At 40.8% G+C, this 18,482-nt stretch overlaps 1 protein-coding gene across 5 annotated transcripts in view; it reads left to right on the top strand.

The window, feature by feature from the left end:
* arhgap10 (Rho GTPase activating protein 10) overlaps window positions 1–18,482 on the top strand; it is an 85,344-nt gene that overhangs the window by 41,529 nt on the left and 25,333 nt on the right. For all 5 annotated transcript variants that reach the window (XM_054778489.1, XM_054778487.1, XM_054778485.1 and 2 more), the window contains exons 17-19: window positions 197–302; window positions 8,148–8,307; window positions 16,872–17,013. In XM_054778489.1, the coding sequence (XP_054634464.1) occupies window positions 197–302; window positions 8,148–8,307; window positions 16,872–17,013 (408 nt within the window). The remainder of the gene's footprint in view (window positions 1–196; window positions 303–8,147; window positions 8,308–16,871; window positions 17,014–18,482) is intronic.

Here is an 18,482-nt window from a genome sequence, read left to right as displayed (position 1 = left end):
TAGCCCCCTGTACTGAGTTTATAGCCCCCCGATGATTGTGTCCTTAAAGATCTGCTAACTTTTTATTTTCCGTAATGTAACCTATTAGGTGGGTGGGGGCCTTTTAAGTTGAATTGATAGGACGATTACATCTCAGCCTATTGGCTTTCTGCCATCTTTTTTTTTTTTTTTTAATGTTAATGTACGTTTTCAACAGAGGGCGGCAGTCCAGAGTCTCGCATCCAGGCTGTCCACTGCTTGGTCCACAAGTTACCGGAGAGGAATCGTCAAGTCCTGGGGCTGTTTATGAAGCATCTGGCCAAGTGAGTGCTCGCCGTCCCCTTTGGTCATAGTTCATCCAATCTACACCTCCTCCTAAAATCTCCACACTCCTTCCTGTCTGTCTGTCTCCTCGTTCTCACTCCACATGCTTATTCTCTCCTTTCGCTCACTCCCACTCGCCTTCTTCACTCCCCCTTCCCTGCTGTCACTCCATCTCTTCTCCTCTGCCAGCATTTTTTTCGTCTTTTTTTCCCTGTATTTTAACATCGAGGAGGGATCATGTGTCCAGCCATCGTCTTGCCAGTGGAGTAAAAGACACAAGGTGGACCACTCAGATTAAACACTCTCTTGAGGCAAACTGTAGTTGGCCCCCAGAATAGTAGAAGCTGCTAGTTGTTCTAATTTCAAATCTACAAAACATACAAAATGAAGACTGGCTCACTGTCAGTGTGAGCCTGGAGTTTGTTTTCCAGATAGAAGAAGATAATATCATGGTTTGATCTGCGTGAGTATTTTACTGCAGAGTACTGTAGGGGTCAGCGCCCCAAATCCAGTTTTACGCAAGTAAATGGATGGGAATGGCAGGAACCTCTTAAGTGCCATTGTGGGAAGTTCTGGACAGTTCCTGTTCATTTTAATCCAAAAATAACTGAACAACGACCTTCTCCCTGGGATTTTTGCACTTTAGCATGCCTGGGAGTGGCATATTTTAAGTATAATTTCGGTTGAATTTTGCTTTCTTGTCTACCGCTCTAATTTTTCAGAGGAAATCATGTAAACCAAGCTCATAAAAAGTGACACTCTCATAAATCTTAATGACTCAAGTCAGTGGTTCTCAAACTTTGGATACCAGGTACCACATCAGAAGTATTTGCCTTTGCAAGTACCCCCCCTCTTTTTTTTACTTTTTGCTACCTTGAATTGACATCACATTTTTGCTTTGTACATGTGACTTCTACTCGCGGGTAATTTATGGTGTATGAGGAGAGTTAAACAATAATATTTCTGAAGGTACATTTAATTTACACTTTGACAGACTTTATTGATCCACAGGGGAAATGGCTTGGTCGCAGTAGCTCAACGACAAGAACAAAAAATAAAAACACTCTTAAAAACACCAAACACAAAAACAACACAAAATTAGGTATACAGTACGTATTCTATAAATAGCAATGCAATATGAATAAAATAAAATAGAATAGAATAGACGATATAAAAGATTTGCATATTTACAAATGGGGAAAAAAAGGATATGAATAAAAATAGAGGTAAATACTAACTAAATATAATAATTAGATAATTAAATGTAATTTTTTTTTACTATAGAGTGCACCGGTATGTAAGCCGCACCCACTAAATTTAAAGAGAAAAAACTATTTTTACATATATAGGCCGCAGGTGTCGTCACACACTTTGTTAGTCTTTCTCTCTCTCTCTCTCTCTCTCTCTCTCTCGCTCTCTCTGTCTTTTGTTGGTGATTGTGGACGGTTGGCGGTCCGATAACTTCAAACAGAAGCTGTAGTAATTCTACACTTGATCAAACCATCCGGCATCCGGACTCCGGAAACAGCTGACAGGTATTGGCAGGCCAAGCGGTCTGCGACTCTGGCAGTTGCTGAGGCAAAAACTCGGACATAGGAGGAGTTCGGAGAAGCCATGGAGAACAACATCCGGACGACTTCGAAGAGATTCTGGATCACCATTTGGCGCCCCAGTAGGGGAAGCAGTGCGCAGTCAACACCATGTATGGTGGGGATGGTGTGCGGCTGACCTCAACTCGGGATGTTGTGGATCGGTGGAAAGAATACTTCGAAGACCTCGTCAATCCCACCGACACATCTTCCTATGAGGAAGCAGAGCCTGGGGTCTCCACAGTGGGCTCTCCTATCTCTAGGGCTGAGGTTGCTGAGGTTGTCAAAAAGCTCCTCGGTGGCAGGGCCCCGGGGGTGGATGAGATCCGCCCGGAGTTCCTTAAAGCCATGGATGATGTAGGCGTGTCTTGGTTAACACGACTCTGCAGCATCGCGTAGACATCGGGGGCAGTACCTCTGGATTGGCAGACCGGGGTGGTGGTCCCCCTTTGTAAGAAGGGGGACTGGAGGGTGTGTTCCAACTATCGTGGAATCACACTCCTCAACTTCTCTGGTAAGGTCTATTCAGGGGTTCTGCAGAGGAGGATTCTCTGGTAGTTGAATCACGGATTCCAGAGGAGCAGTGTGGTTTTCCTCCTGATCGTGGAACTGTGGACCAGCTCTACACTCTCAGCATGGTCCTTGAGGGGAGTTTGCCCAACCAGTCTATATGTGTTTTGTGGACTTGGAGAAGACATTCGACTGTGTTCCTCGAAGAATTCTGTGGGAAGTACTCCGGGATTATGGGGTGTTGAACCAGCTAATTCAGCCTGTTCGTTGCCTGTATGACTGGTGTCAGAGTTTGGTTCGCATTGCCAGCAATAAGTCGGACCCGTTTCCAGTGAGGGTTGGACTTCACCAGGGCTGCCCTTTGTCACCGATTCTGTTCATTATTTTTATGGACAGAATTTCTTGGCGCAGCCAGGGCGTTGAGGCTTTCCGGTTTGGTGGCTGCAGGATTGAGTCTTGTGGTCCTGCTGGCTTCATCAAGCCATGAACTTCAATTTTCACTGGATCGGTTCGCAGCCGAGTGTGAAGCGGCTGGGATGAATCAGCACCTCCAAGTCCATGGTTCTCGCCTGGAAAAGGGTGTTGTGCCACCTCCGGCTCGGGGATGAGATCTTGCCCCTAGTGGAGGAGTTTAGGTACATCGGGGTCTTGTTCGTGAGTGAGGGAAGGATAGAACGCGAGATCGACAAGCGAATTGGTGCGGCATCTGCAGTGATGCAGACTTTACATTGGTCTGTTGTGGTGAAGAAAGAGCTAAGCCGAAAGACAAAGCTCTCAATTTGCCGGTCGATCTACGTTCCTACCCTCACCTATGGTCATGAGCTTTGGGTAGTGACCGAAAGGACAAGATCACGGGTACAAGCGGCCAAAATGACTTTTCTCCGTAGGGTGGCTGGGCTCTCCCTTTAGAGATAAGGTGAGAAGCACTGTCATCCGGGAGAGACTTGGAGTAGAACTGCTACTCCTCCGCATTGAGAGGAGCCAGACGAGGTGGCTTGGGCATCTGGTCAGGATGACTCCCGGACGCCTGTAATTTCAGAAAAGATGTGGTTAATTTATATTCCATACATACTTCATTTTTATATTTCTAATATAAATTAATTGATATAAAAAAAAAACATCTAAAATGTTCGTGCATACCACTAGATGGAGCCTAGATGTAACTTGTACCACTTGTATCACGTTAATATTCCAAAATGCCATACAGGTACGTAGGGAAGTTAACCACTAATAAAACTAAAATAAAGTAAACTTAAGGCAAGCGACAAGGGGACAGGAAGATTTGAAGATGTTTGCAGAGCTACTGTATACTGGCCTTTTCTTGCTATCCAGGCACTTTCCTGTATTGCCATGTGTTAAATTTTTGGTTCTATGGTTGTCATCACACTTTTTCTTTGCCATCAATGGCAGCCTTCTGTGACAGCATCACCCCCCCCCAAAAAAATTGCAGACAAGCCAAAGAAAAAGCAAAACACCTGTGGAGTTGACACTATGAAAGCATATTTTTTCCAGAAAAGGTTGGTTGAGCTTTGGAGGTTCCACTAAATTGCAATCAGTAGATCGTAAGAAATAACATCAGTCGATATTACAAGGTTTTACCTCTGCAAAGCTTTTTATAAACTTAATATGACTAAATTGAGGATAAGTAAATAATCCCTCCTCCCCCGAGGCCATGAAAGTCGGCTGGATCTTAGCTCATTGAAACCCACTTCTGCAGGATTGGGCTCTTGTTAAAAAAAGAAGAAAAAAAAAAATGGAGAACTATTGAAATTGAATTTGGATTATCCGGCGTGAAATTCGCCAGACTGGAGAGACTGAAATATATATATATGTATATATTTTTATTATTTCTGAAGTTGGCGTGCGTGCATGTCCTGCAGGGGAAGGAAGCAAAGCCAGAATTTCACACTCCTATCTGAAAAGGGTTTGGGAGATGTAATAAATTTGAGGTGTCACCGGCGTTTTTGTCTTCAAAGGAATCATCGAGAGCTATTTAAACTGCAGTTTCCCTGCAGATGCGCACCGCATTGCAGCAGGATTTGACTGTCAAATCCTTTCACCTGTCTTTAGCAAATTTAGCAAAACGCAGCACCCCCCCCCCCACACACACACACACACACACTTTTTCACCTCCTATCACCCACTCCTGCTCAGTGCTTCAATGTAATATGCACATTGTTATATGTTGCTATATTTTTTAACATGTGTTATAATGACATTTTTTTAATAAATTTGTTATTAAAGGGTGTTATGAGCTGCGTTATTAAACCTGACATCTTCCTATAATGTTTAAAATTTCCATTTGCTGTTGTTCTGTTTATTTCTATTGCTCAAGGTGGAGGTTATTGATAATTGGCAGAAGGAGTGATTCATTGCAATAATCATATGACCCATATGTTAAGAATGAGCCTGTGGGTGATCAACCGTACCATGCAAACTTTGACTTTGTGGATTATTTCCAGTCTTTCTATTTGTTTCTGTTCTGCAAGGTGGCAGCTATCATTAATAACCGGCGGCAGGAGCAATTGCATACATTTTTTGACATATACACTCCTGATCAAAATTGCTCAATGTTGAAAATCTGCAAGAATTTACATTTTGCACTGTTGGATTGGAAGTTCTAAGTAGAGCCTCAAAATGCAAAAAGAAGAAATGGGAGTGAGACAAAAAAAAAATTGAGTAAGCAATTTATTGCAAACAAGCATTAAAGGTAAATAGTTCATCAGCTGATCAAAAGTTTAAGACCAGAGGCTTTTAAAAGCCAAAATCTTTGCTAAAAATGAGGATTCAGTGTCATTTCTCTGTCAGGTATTCACACTGTCATTATCTCTTGATGGCAAAGGCAAAAAGCTTTTTGAACACGATGGGATTGTTGAGCTGCATAAACAAGGCCTCTCACAGCACAGCATTGCTGCTGAGGTTGGATGCAGTTAGACAGTCATTTGGAACATCTTAAAGATCCTAGGGGGTTATGGAGCAAAAAAGTCAAATGGTAGACCCAAAAAAATGTCATCGGCCCTGAGCCGGAGGATCCGATTGGCTGTCCGTCATGACACGGGACCATCCTTGGCCCAATGAAGGCTGTTACTGTTGCCGAGTGCATTCCAATAACCATCAGATGGCGTCTGCAAGAGAAGGGTTTTAACAGCAAAAAATTCTTCAAAGGCCTTGTCTCCTTCTATGCCACGCGACTGCCCAGTTGGAATTTGCACCAGAGCACCAAACACAGGACAAATAAGAAGAAAGTTTCATTCTCTGATGGCTTCCAACGTTACTGACATGACAAGGAGATCCCACCTGAGATGTGTACACATGGCGCAGTGCAGGGGGCGCTGTGCTTTTTCCTTCAATGGAACAATGGAGCTTCAGGTTGTGCAGGGGCGTCAAAGGGCAGCTGGCTCTGTGGAGATGTTGCAAGGAGAATCCCTCATGACTGAAGGCCCTTGTCAGTGTGGTAATTACTGGCTTTTTCAGTAGGACAATGCTGCAGTTCACAATGACCACCTGACAAAGGACTTCTTCCAGAGGAATCAACTCACTCTTTAGGACCATCCTGTGTGTTCTAAATCAAATTGAGAACATTTGGGGGTGGATGGCAAGTGAAGTTTACAAAAATGGACATCAGTTCCAATTCCAGTTCCAGTTCCTATTTCACTTTAATGCTTGTTTGCAATAAATTGCTTACTCATAGATTTTTTTGTTTCACTCCCATTTCTTCTTTTTGCATTTTGAAGCTCTGCGTACAGTAGAACCTCCTTAAAGGAAAACATACATTTTTTAGGTATTTTGCCCATTATCCACAATCCTTACACACATATGAACACACATATCTTTCCCTTTTCTGTGCGTTCTAAAGTGAGAAAAACAGTGAGCATGAGGCGGTAAACAATGCACGAAATGGGACACACCTGTTCCGACTATAAAATCCTCTAAAAAAAAAAAAAACGCCAAACAATGTTCCATTTACATAACGTGACCTGCTTATTAACCAAGCTACAAAGACATTGTTATTGTAGCTAACACTGAAGAAGTACTTTTTTGGCATGGTGACACAGCGCCTCGCTCACAATACATGAAGCCATGACCGAGTGATGTGTGACACCGCTAATATATTTTCTGATTTGAAATTTAGGCTGGAATTGGCGATATAGATCCGATACCGATTCTTCGTGCACATACACCTAACATGTATTTCAAATTATAGCATAGCTCATAAAATAAAGAATATAATATATCAGAGGAATTCATTCATTTACAACAACTGCATACCATTTAGATAAGGTCTTTAGTTACTTTCCACTGTGTTCCTGATAATAACTACTACCTACCTCAAATGACTGACGTATCAAAGTATCAATATTTTGGTTTGAGGATTGGTTTTAGAGCCTTAAGATCTGGGGCCTGTTGCACAAAACTAGGATAAGGGATTAAGCCAGGATATCTTGGTTATCCTGGCTCAACGTCTCTGTGATCCGGTTGCACAAAAGTTGGGTAGTGGAAAGTGGGATATGTTCTGACACAAGTTACCGTGGAATTTAGTCTGTGGAGTTAGCCTGCTCCAGATCAGATTAAGGTCTGGGATCTATTTAATCTCATCCCTTATCTCAATCAGAAGTCACCATAAAGGGAAACCAATAGTTAATCCACTGGCCAATACACATTATCACATTCAACTACACCACTGTCATTACAGTATTTCAACATTTCTGATAATTCATTTCAATCATTGTAGATGAATGATTTTAGTTGATGTTGCAATCATTAGATCATTTGTTAGATCATTTACAGTCTCCCACATATATAAAATACACATCCCATATAAATACAAATACACATCTACAAGATAATAGTTATACAGTCTGATGGAGTTACATTTACACAATTTGGCTCACATCTGCAGTCAATTTCACCTAAAATTTAAATGGATTCATAATCACAGTGTGATTATCTCATGAATGTGCATGTTACTACATGGTCACAGAATGTATATAAAATGTTTTTGGAGGTGTTTTAGAAGGCTCCATAGGTGATGAATCCCATTCTGTGCATTGTTAGCATCCTTGTGCTAGCATTTTTTTCTCTGTTTAGAAGAGAAAGGTGTGTCTAGAGCAGCATTATGTAATAATGTAATACATTTTCACGTCACGTCAACGCCACATTTTGTAATAAAATTCTTGAACGCATTTTGTAATAGATTTTGCAGAATTTTGTAATAATATTACATATTGCGACTGGATTGTGGATGATTCAAAATTTTTTTAAAAAGTGCAGTTTCTTAAGATCCAACAGTGCAAAATGTAAATTCTTGCAATTTGTCAACTGGTCTTAAAATTTCAATCAGGAGTGCATGTTGCAAATGTTTGTGGGTCCGCGAATGTATCATGGAGGCTTTGACTTTGTGAATTATTTTGCGTCTTTTTATGTATTTCTGTTCTGAAAGGTGAATTCTGTCAACTGGTGGGAGGAGTGAGCGCATGAATTGTATGGCACGGTAGTGTTGTTTGTTCATTAAAACAAAGTAATGATCTGTCATCGTTACCGTCTTGAAAGTCTTTGCTCGTCTTCCAAACAAAGTGAGGGTAAGAGTTATGGCCTAAAGAGGAAGTGGGACAGTCCTGGCAGCCAGTGTAGATATTTGTTCAACGTGGCATTTTAAAACATGTTTTAGCTGTACCCTTTTAACAATACATAATCTTGCTAACCAAGGTCTCCAACCCCCACCCCACCCCCCACAAACACACACAGCGTGGCCGCCCACAGTAAACAGAATCTGATGACTGTGGCGAATCTGGGTGTGGTGTTCGGCCCGACGCTGATGAGGCCTCAGGAGGAGACGGTCGCCGCCATCATGGATCTGAAGTTCCAGAACATCGTGGTGGAGATCCTCATTGAGCACCATGAAAAGGTATAACACTCTCGTGAAGGCGGGCTGTGCCAAGGAGTCGCAAATGAATACACTTGAAAACGTGTTCCACTGTATTTGCACCCTGGCATTATATGAGAAACGGCTAAATAACACCTTTATGTTCACCAAGCTTGGCACAAACATTATGTAAATATGCTAACAAAGCCAAAGTTAGCAAAGTCGTCAAATCTCGTTTTTCTCACCTTGAGATCTCTCTCACTCTTCTTGTGAATGGCTTTTTTGGCAATATTTGAAGTGCACTTATAGTTTCTAAGGAAAGTGTCTTTTCAATGCTCTTTCTTCAAGTTCTTGGGGAATTCAAATAGATGTATTTTGACCTAAGTGTTGTGCAGATTTACACTTTCAAACTTGTTGATGACTCATGCTCATGCTTTCATGTGCATTGCTCATTTTCCACGCTATAAAATGCTGTGTTGAGTCTCTCGCCTGTGTTGTGGAAACTCTGCCCGTCTCATCAAGCCAGCTAGTTAGCTAGCTAGCAGTGCTTCCACATGCTTAACCCTTAATTAGGGAGAACTGTAATGCAAGGATCCAAACCCTCTCTCAGGTTTTTTTCCACTCTGTGAACGTCAATCTGAATCCCAGATATTGATGTTGGATTTATCACATAAAAGCCCTCATTACTATCCTTTTGAATGTAAAAACATTATAGACGTCACATGCCTACAAACATGTAATATGGCTTTGTATCATATAATCTCTCGGAGTATCATTACTTGGTGTCCAACCTCAAAAGAGGGAAGAGGAAAAAGGTTTTAGATTAGTTTTCTAATCTTTCGGAGCAGTGCTGAGGTCTGTTTGTGTGCCAACTCAAAGCTTTTACTGTTTTGTGTGTGTTGTTTTTTCCCCTACCAGCCTCATTAACAGAAAGATGTAAATAAAATTCAGCCTGCTCACAAATCTACGAGTAAAGTGTTAGAGAAGTAATACACTTTTTGGAATGCATTACAGTAGAGAGAACTATTAACAAAATGGTAGCCAGAGGCAGCTGTTTGCTATGTTATGTTAATGATTGTAATTTTAAAAAATGTATTAATTTAATTAAATGAAATGGTTCAGCTGTGCCTAGTGAGAGGAGTTACATCAAAAGAAGGTGCTTCCTTAGATGCTTGGGTGCCAACATATGTTTACCGGTTCTTACAAGGGGACAGACCTGGAGTCTGATCAAACGACGATACTTTGCTGGGGCTCCCCAAATGCTTGTCACCCCTATGGTCCAGACAAACTCCTGCCTGGAACTTAGTAGTCATATGTAAAACATGATGTGTTGAGATATTTCAGAACTACATATATTATATATATACATATATAGAGTATAAGTTGCATCATTCAAAAAATGCGCTACGAAAAGGGAAAAAACATGTATAAGTCTCATTGGACTATAAATCGTATTAAGTGACGCGTATACGCAAAAGCATAACGTAACATGCTTTAACGTGTGTTTACGGAAGTAATCATCTCTGCAGTGTGTGCTCTCCTTTGCTCGATTGTGGCACATTTTAAGGATTTTGTGCAACGGGAGTCAATATTTTTTTTAACCAAATGCTTCCGCGTTTGTGATTAAGAAGAAAAGGGCAAGAATTTTGGCTATGGCAGGTCATGGAGAACTGGCTGAAACGTCTATTCCGAGGAACGTGTGGGTGGGTGTCAGAGCCAAGAGTGGTGCATTGCTTCACTGACACTTTTTAAAAATAATTTTCGGTTAACAAGAACTTTTGCCTTCATCTGTGAGTACCTTTATCAAAGTCTCACACGGTTGGATTAATACGACCTGACCGTTCAGACTGCAGTAGATCAGAAACATGTTGGATTTATATCTACATACTGTAGGAACAAGACCTGAGTCGGATTTGGAAAAAAAAAATTTCACACTGACACGAAAAAATTTGATAGAGGTCACATACTGTATAAGCAAAACAAATCTAAATTGACCTGCAGTGTGAACATAGCCTCAGGCCTCTTTCATATGTAGATATAAATTCGATATACTGTATATCCAAGCTACTGCAGTCTGAACTATAAGGTTGCATATATCCAACATATACTTGATCGAAAGACGTGTTTTGCTGTGTTTACCGAGACTTTGATAAAGGTACTCACCAATTTTGGCAAAAGTTATTCTTGTCATCTGAAGATTATTTTTAAAAAAGTGTCAGTGAAGTGGCTCGCGTCAATGTCTCACCACGCCTGGCTCCGACATCCACCCACACGCTCCTCGGAACAGACATCGCAGCAAGTTCTCCACAAATTGGCATAGCCAAAAGTCTTACCCTCTTTCTCCTTAATCTTAGTCATTTGGTTAAAAAAAATGGTGACTGTTGCACAAGATTCTTGAAATTGTCACAAACACGCCGAGAATAGCACAATTTTAGGCAATATTTACCGTACTTCCTTAGCAACTTCAGACCACAGTTGGACTCACGCAGTGTATTCATACCACAACAAGACACGCACCGTATTGTACGCTAATCGGAGAATACCCACAAACCGAGGCAAAATTGTGGTGTACATTTTTTACGTTAACCGAAAAACACGCTAAACCGGGCCGACGCTAACCAACGTATGTACGGAAAAGAGAAAGCCCTCACATAAGGGTTGTGGATGATGGGCAAAAATTTCATAAAAAAGTGAAATTTTCTTTTAATGTGTATGGATTCAGTAAAAACCTACCTGTTTAATAAATGTCAGAACAATCTTGAAGAAGACATCTTGACATGAGGCCTGGACGTGTAGAAACTTATCTAATAGCCTTATTTTAAAACTAAAACTTTGTTTTTGTAATTGCAAATGAATTAAAATAGACTGAAAACCATACGTGTGTATTTAGTCAGTGGCTGACACAACAGCTACAACCTCCAAGCTAGACATAATTAGTGTCCTAATGTAACAACACTGCTCTCTAAAATGACATTTCTCAAGCCACACAGATGTATCTGCATATTTCTTACAGACACATAGTCTTCGCGGCTGTAGCATAAGTAAATATTCTGTAACAAAAAGTGCCCGGTATGGTTGGTATCAATCAATTAGTGTGCCTAACTGCGTCACAAGCTCAACTCAATGAATTATTGAGGCCACTAGGTGTAGCCAAAAATCGAACTAGCAGCCCATTTTAACTGAAAAGCAGCACATATGAAATAAAGTGTGACTGCGGTAACTTATCAGAAAACATGTGACGGAAGTTATACCAGGAAATTATACATTTTTCCATCACATACAGTCAAACTTGTCTACAGCGGCCACTAGAGGGAGTCTGCAAAAGTGGCCGCTATATACAGGTGGCCTCTATAGACAGGTTGGCATCCAGTTTGAACGTTGACCAGTAGAGGAAAAAAAAGGGAAAATAATAATAATAATGTTGACTAGTAGAGGGCACTGCAGACTGCGGATAAAAGTTGTACAGCACTACTAGGCTTGTTATTATCATGGTTCATGGTTCATGGTTTTAATTTATCCTGAACATGCATATGAGTCAAACAGTAGCACATCACATAGTACAATTCACAATTTTGCATGTCCAAAAAGGAGTAGGAAGAAGCAAAGCTTATTTAATCCTACCCCTCATCAGTTTCACATCAGTTTCAATACATTTATTCACCTCTTGTTCTTCCAAGTGTACTTTGTAGGTCTACATGACAATGTAGTGCAATCATAGCCAAGGTTTTTACTTATTGAAAGGAAGCTAGAGGCTTAATAATAACTGATAGAATATATCAACGACCCACAGAACAAAGCTGTGCTAGTAATGTCTTACGCTTGTTTTTAATATTTTACTTTTTATACGGCAGTGTCATTACAGCTTTAGTTCATCAGGAAGTGACGGGAAGTGACGGTGGGCGTCCCGAGCAGGAGAGCTAGGCTCAGTGCTAGCTGTGAGTTTCGAGAGAGTTGGGAAGTGTGTTTATGTTGGCGTGGATGTAAAGTCCTGCAGTGTTCTCCGCTGTTAATAAAGCCATTAAAGTGCATCGGCGACGTGAGTCTCTCCTTCCCCACAACAAGCGGCATTACAGTATTGACCAGTGCACACCAGGAAATAAACGGTGTCACTTGTTACAGGCATTGGCTGGACAGCTATGTAGTGGGGCTTGTTTAACCTTTGCCTTGTGGAGAGACGATGCTGAGAGATGTGTGTGTGTTCTGAGCTGCTGTCTGGTGGCCGCGTTCAATAAATAAAGTTGGCAGAAGCAACAGGAGAAGTTTCCTTCTTTGTTTCGGAGCTGAATAACACTGACAAGTTAACAGACTAGTAGCGAACGGAAAAGAAGACGGCTTTTTTGTGTCGAATACAGAAGATGAGGACTTTAATGGATTTGTGGATGAGGATTGAAAAATAACGTGAGTACATTCTAAAATACTTCAATTAAGTACAACCGAACTCAGGAAATAGCAAGCTCAAAAGAAGACGGCTTTTTTATGTGGAACAACTGACAGTTTGTGTGGATCTTGTGAATGATTGTGACTGAGCTAGGACTCAGTAATTAAAGTCTACACACGACGGCTTCATTGATTGAAAAACGAAACTTTTTCGTGCATGAAGCTTCTACTTGAGTTGGTAATTTGGCCGCTATATGCAGTCAGATATTGACCAAGGGAGACAAAATGGGTGGCCGCTGGCTGCGTTGGACAGGTGACTGCTATACACAGGGTCTATAACATGTAAATTTGCTGCGGGGTTTTTTCAGTGGCTGCTATAAACAGGTGGCCGTTCTATAAAGGTGGCCGCTAAGACAGGTTTGACTGTAGTTCATTTTGAAAATGATTTGAAATAATACTAATTGATTATCTACGTAAATCAATCTAAATGAAAATCTGCAATAATGTATCATTTATTTGACCCCTTTCATGCGTAGTAGTCACTACAACGCTCTTGAATGCAGCGTAAGATGCAAATCCAAGATTTATTTCCCACAGTTTTGCTAACATTGCGAGATAAGCAATTGTTTTTTCTTTTTGTTTGCTAACTCTCTTAGTGAATAATACATGAGTCCTAGGCATATCTAGGCATATCTATAAATGTGTACAGTTTGGTGCTGATCCAAATTAGGATGGTTTGGCCTTGGAGCTGGTTTGCTCTCTGCTGAGAGATAACCTAGTTGGAAAAATAACATCACATCTCCCTCCTCCCAAAAAAATAAATTAACACAAGTTAGACTCCTCTTTCAACAAACTGGACGGGACTCTGATAGAATGAAATAAACAGGTTCTGGACTCAAGGAGGGTTTGTCCCGTGTTGTGTTTACATACAAACTTTCAGAAGTGGAGTTTAAAGAGAATAGGTGCGCCAAGGAGAGGCAGCCTCAGCAGAGAGGATCACAGAGAGGAGGGAGGATGGAGGCTTGGTGGTTGCGGTGAGAGAAAGTGGCAGGGAAAGCGAGAGCGAGTGTGAACAGGCGAGGCAGACGCAGAGGGGGGATGGCATGAGAGAGAAAGTTTGTTGGAGCAAGGCAGAGACAGGGAAAAAAAAAAAGAAGTGAGAAATCTGATATGGCTGAGACGCTGGGCTGCCACTCTGGGCAGATGGAGGTGAATGTAAAACACTGCTGCTATGCTATCAGAGGCTATTGACAGTCTGAAGTTGGACTCGGCAGTGTGGAAAGTTACTGTCTTGTCTGTCCAACCTCCAACACGCTCTCTTAGAAGGCCCTCCCTGCATTCCAACGAGCCAAGAGCATCTCATACGTCCATTTATTGATATACCATTGTTAAGAAAGTTGCTGAACATTTGGAATCTGATTACTGTATTGTAGGGCTTCACAAAAAATGTAAATAATCTAAATCTAATTTCTAAATGACAACAATAAAAAAAAAAGTTACTTAACAAGCTGCATCCCTACAAACGCTGCCATTTTACTCAAGGACTCACTCTCCCTGTCCCCAGTGAGCCTCACCAGACAGGGCAAGTTATCTTTGCTACCCTGGCCCTTGAGGCATTCTGGCTATTACTCATCAGCTCACGGGAGAAACGATCACATTAATTAATTGACTTTTCTTTTGACTTGTCTTTATTACTTGCATGAATGTACTTTGGGGTGAGCGAGTGTGCCATGTTTTTGACTTGATGGATTCTTTTGAGTCTTTTTTTTTTTTTTTTTTAAGGCCCCCGTTAAAAGTTCTTCTGAGACTTCCCATGAAGAACAACAGAAAGACCATTGGAAGTTTCTTTAAAGCAGAACAAGACAATAAGGACTCTTTTAGTAGTGATAAAAATAATAATCAGTAATATGATAATTTAACTGCGATTGGCTGGTGACCAGTCCAGGGTGTACCCCGCCTCTCGCCCCAAAGTCAGCTCGGATAGGCCCCAGCATACCCCCGCGACCCTAGTGAGGACACGCAGCATAGAAAATGAATGAATGAATGAGTAATCATTTAAAATGTAAGGACGTGGCCCTGAACAACCCGCTGAGTTTTGCTGAAGTCTCACATTTGAAGTTTTGTGTGCATTTTTGAACACTTTCGTTCTATTTCTTGTATGACCTGAGGGATGTTCAAATTTTATATTCTACCTACAAGGTCCCACTTTTAAAGCTTCCCATTTGTACATAACCAAAAAACATGGCTGACAACCATGATGCAGTAGTATTTGTTTTGTTCATGACGAGACAATTTACCAGTCATTATTGTAATTTGTATGCTCTAACAGTTTGTACATTCCTGATCAAATCATCAGAACACATCTCAGAGCATTTCCGCAATGTTGCTCAGTGACTCATTTCTAAATGGAACTTCTCAGGCTTCACTTTTTCCTATATACTGTATACAAGTCTAATCAAAATTTTAAGACAAGTTGAAAAATTGCACAAATTTACATTTTGCACTTTGGGATCTTGAGGAGGTTCTAAGTACAACTTCAAAATGCAGAAAGAAGAAATGGGAGTGAGTCCTTTATTTTTATTGCAAACAAGCATTAAAGTGAAATAAGCTGTTCATCAGCTGATCAAAAGTTTAAGATCATAACTCAAAAAAATATGAAACCCCCCCTAAAATAAAAATAACTTTTTGCATAAAGGACTTTGTAATGAGTAGCTGTGCCCTTTTTGTTAATCACCTAAAACATTGATTTTGGGCATGCTTGATGCCAGTGTTTCCAGGAGGCTAGTGGGAATGTTGCTCCAGGTGGTGAAGATGCCTTCACGGAGGGCATTGACTGTTTCGAACTGATGTCCATTTTTGTAAACTTCCCTTGACATCCATCCCCAAATGTTCTCAATTTGATTTAGAACACACAGGATGGTGCTAAAGAGTGAGCGGATTCCTCTGGAAGAAGTCCTTTGTCAGGCAGGCATTGTGAACTACAGCATTGTCCTGTTGAAAAAGCCAGTCATTACCACACAGACGAGGGCCTTCAGTCATGAGGGATGCCACATCCAACATCTCCACATAGCCATCTGCCGTTGAACGCCCCTGCACAACCTTAAGCTCCATTGTTCCATTGAAGGAAAAAGCAGCCCAGATCATGATGGCGCCCCCTCCACTGTGCCGTGTGGAAAACATCTCAGGGGGGATTTTCTTGTCATGCCAGTAAGCCATCAGGCCTGTCAAGGTTAACAAATTTTCCTCATCAGGGAATAAAACTTTCTGCCACCTTTCAATGTCCCATGTTTGGTGCTCTCGTGCAAATTCCAAACGGGCAATTTTGTTGCCTTGAAAAAGACGAGGCCTTTGAAGACGTTTTTTCTTCTAAAGGACTACACTCTGCACCAGTAACAACCTTCATTTGGGCCAAGGTTCTCCCCATATCTTGATGGACAGCCAATCGGATCGTCCGGCTCAGGGCAGGTGACATTTTTTGTATCGACCACTTAACTTTTTTGTTCCATAACCTCAGGATCTTTGAAGATTTTTCAAATGACTGTCTTACTGCGTCCATCCCACCGTGTTCAAAGAGAGAAAACTTTTTTGCCTTTGCCATCAAGAGATCATGACAGAGTAATGAATAAAGAAAATTGAATTAATAAAATAATTGAAAATTGAATTCACATTTTTTTGAGGATTTGGCTTTTGAAGGCTGCGGTCTTAAACATTTGATCAGCTGATGAAGAGCCTATTTCAGTTTAATGCTTGTTTGCAATACATTTTTGCCTCAAAACATTTTTTGTCTCACTCCCATTTTTTCTTGTTGCATTTTGAAGCTCTACTTAGAACCTTTTTAAGATCCAACAGTGCAAAATGTAAATTCTTGCAATTTTTCAAGGAGGAGTGTATTAAATGATGCAAATAAATGTAGATAGAGTCGACATTTTTTTTCGGGTTTCAAGTGTTAGAAACTAAACTCTGAACTTTCAAGTAGTGGTCCGTTGCACTTTTCCTTGTGTGCAAATGAAATGTCAAATGTCCTAATTTTTTAGAATGCAGCATTAATTTCAGGCTCTTCTTCTCTCCCATGTTTCGAAATGCCTGCATTTGACATCAGTTCAGTAGCTTTTGCGTAGTCAGGCTTACAAATAAAGGGCCAAGAAAACCTAACCTCCTTGGAGAAGACAATAGTGGGACTCTTCAACTATGCTTATCTTCACCAGTCTTACTTCCATTGCATATTTCAGATCTTCGCAGACGCTCCCGAGTCGTGCCTCCTTTCACCGGCCGCCCCAGTCTTCTGTGCTCCAACCAGACAGTCCAAGAAGCTGAATCGACAGAACCGTCCCCTAGCTGTCTACAATCCACAAGCTCTGGACATTCAGACCGGTACAGTAATAACATTGGCTTTCCCATCCTAATCCCAATCTGTATATCTGATCACATTGCACAAGATTCAAATGATTACCGAGGATTGAACATGCCAGTCAATACGCCTCAGAATAAATATTAAAAATGGTGATGATTTACATACACCACAGTAGCCAGTATGACAGCACCACTGATTTATAGCATTTGGCCTGAGGCATTTTAGTGGTCTAGCATCTGGAAGTAGTCATTTTTGGGCAAGAGGGCAAACCTTTGATACCTCCTTTAAAAAAATACTCTCCCGAGACAATAAACTGTGGGATGCTAGTGGTTGAAGCTCTTGGAAAGGCACCAGAGGACTTAAAGGGGAGGTGCAGCAGCTTCAGAAAAATAAAGAAAACATTTATAAACCTGCAATCCTAAGTTTAGCTGTATCAAAGGTAAAATGGATCAGATTTTTGTGTCTGCAGCAAGAATGTCCACACTTTTTCCATCAAGGGTTGCATACAAAAAAATTTAATGTGCATTAAAGATGCTAAAAGCAGTCCAATGTAGGCCAATACAGTCGTCCCTCGTTTATCGCAATTAATTGGTTCCAGACCCGACCGCAGTGAGTGAATTTCCGCAAAGGAGGATTCAATATTTTTGATTCAATATTAATTAATTACATTTTCGTTGGAGAATAAAAAACCTGTTTAATGACTTTCTAAATACAATCTTCACCATTATTAGAGCCCTGTAGACATGAAATAACACCCCTGTAGTCACCTTTACAGTCGTATTCTTTGTTTATGCCATATTGCTCAACTGTAATGCACAGGCTACGGGATCAGTGCAGGGACATGAGACAGCCATGACTTTAACCATTAGCAAGGTAGCGAGCTAACTAGCTAGCCTCTAATTTATTTACTGTATTCTAAACTTAATAAAGTGTTTAAAACGAGTGGGGGGAAAAGGACAAATAAGCTAAAAAAAAAAACACTTCCACACAGAATGAAACTTACTTTCGCTTTATCATGGCTGACTTCATGCAGTGTGACGTAATCTAATGTCATGTCCCAATAATGGAACATTACTGACACCTAGTGGCCAGAATACTTCATATACTTTTTGTCTTTCAATATTTTTGACTAATGTTACACCATAGTCAACCATGAAACCGCGATCATTTGTTAATTAATTTTTGAAAAAACGCAATAGAGCAAGTTCAGTTTACACAGATAGCCTGCTATGCTTCCAAATCTGTGTGTTTGGGGTGGTGTATGCTGTGTATCGACTGCCTTGATCCTATTCATTATTACTGAGACCAGAACTTTGGGGGTGTACTGAGGGGAGATATATACACATATTTTTGCTGACACGTTGCATTTTTTTTATTTATTTTTTTTTTTTTACTGCATTAGTGGTCAAACTGCAGAGGGCTCTATAGACTCTGGAGTTGATTATCTCTTTTTTTGTTGTTTCTTACTCATGTGAACTTGAACATTGTC

The sequence above is a fragment of the Dunckerocampus dactyliophorus genome, chromosome 6 (assembly GCF_027744805.1).
Source record: "Dunckerocampus dactyliophorus isolate RoL2022-P2 chromosome 6, RoL_Ddac_1.1, whole genome shotgun sequence".
NCBI lineage: Eukaryota > Metazoa > Chordata > Actinopteri > Syngnathiformes > Syngnathidae > Dunckerocampus > Dunckerocampus dactyliophorus.
This window is presented reverse-complemented; position numbering and strand designations above follow the sequence as displayed.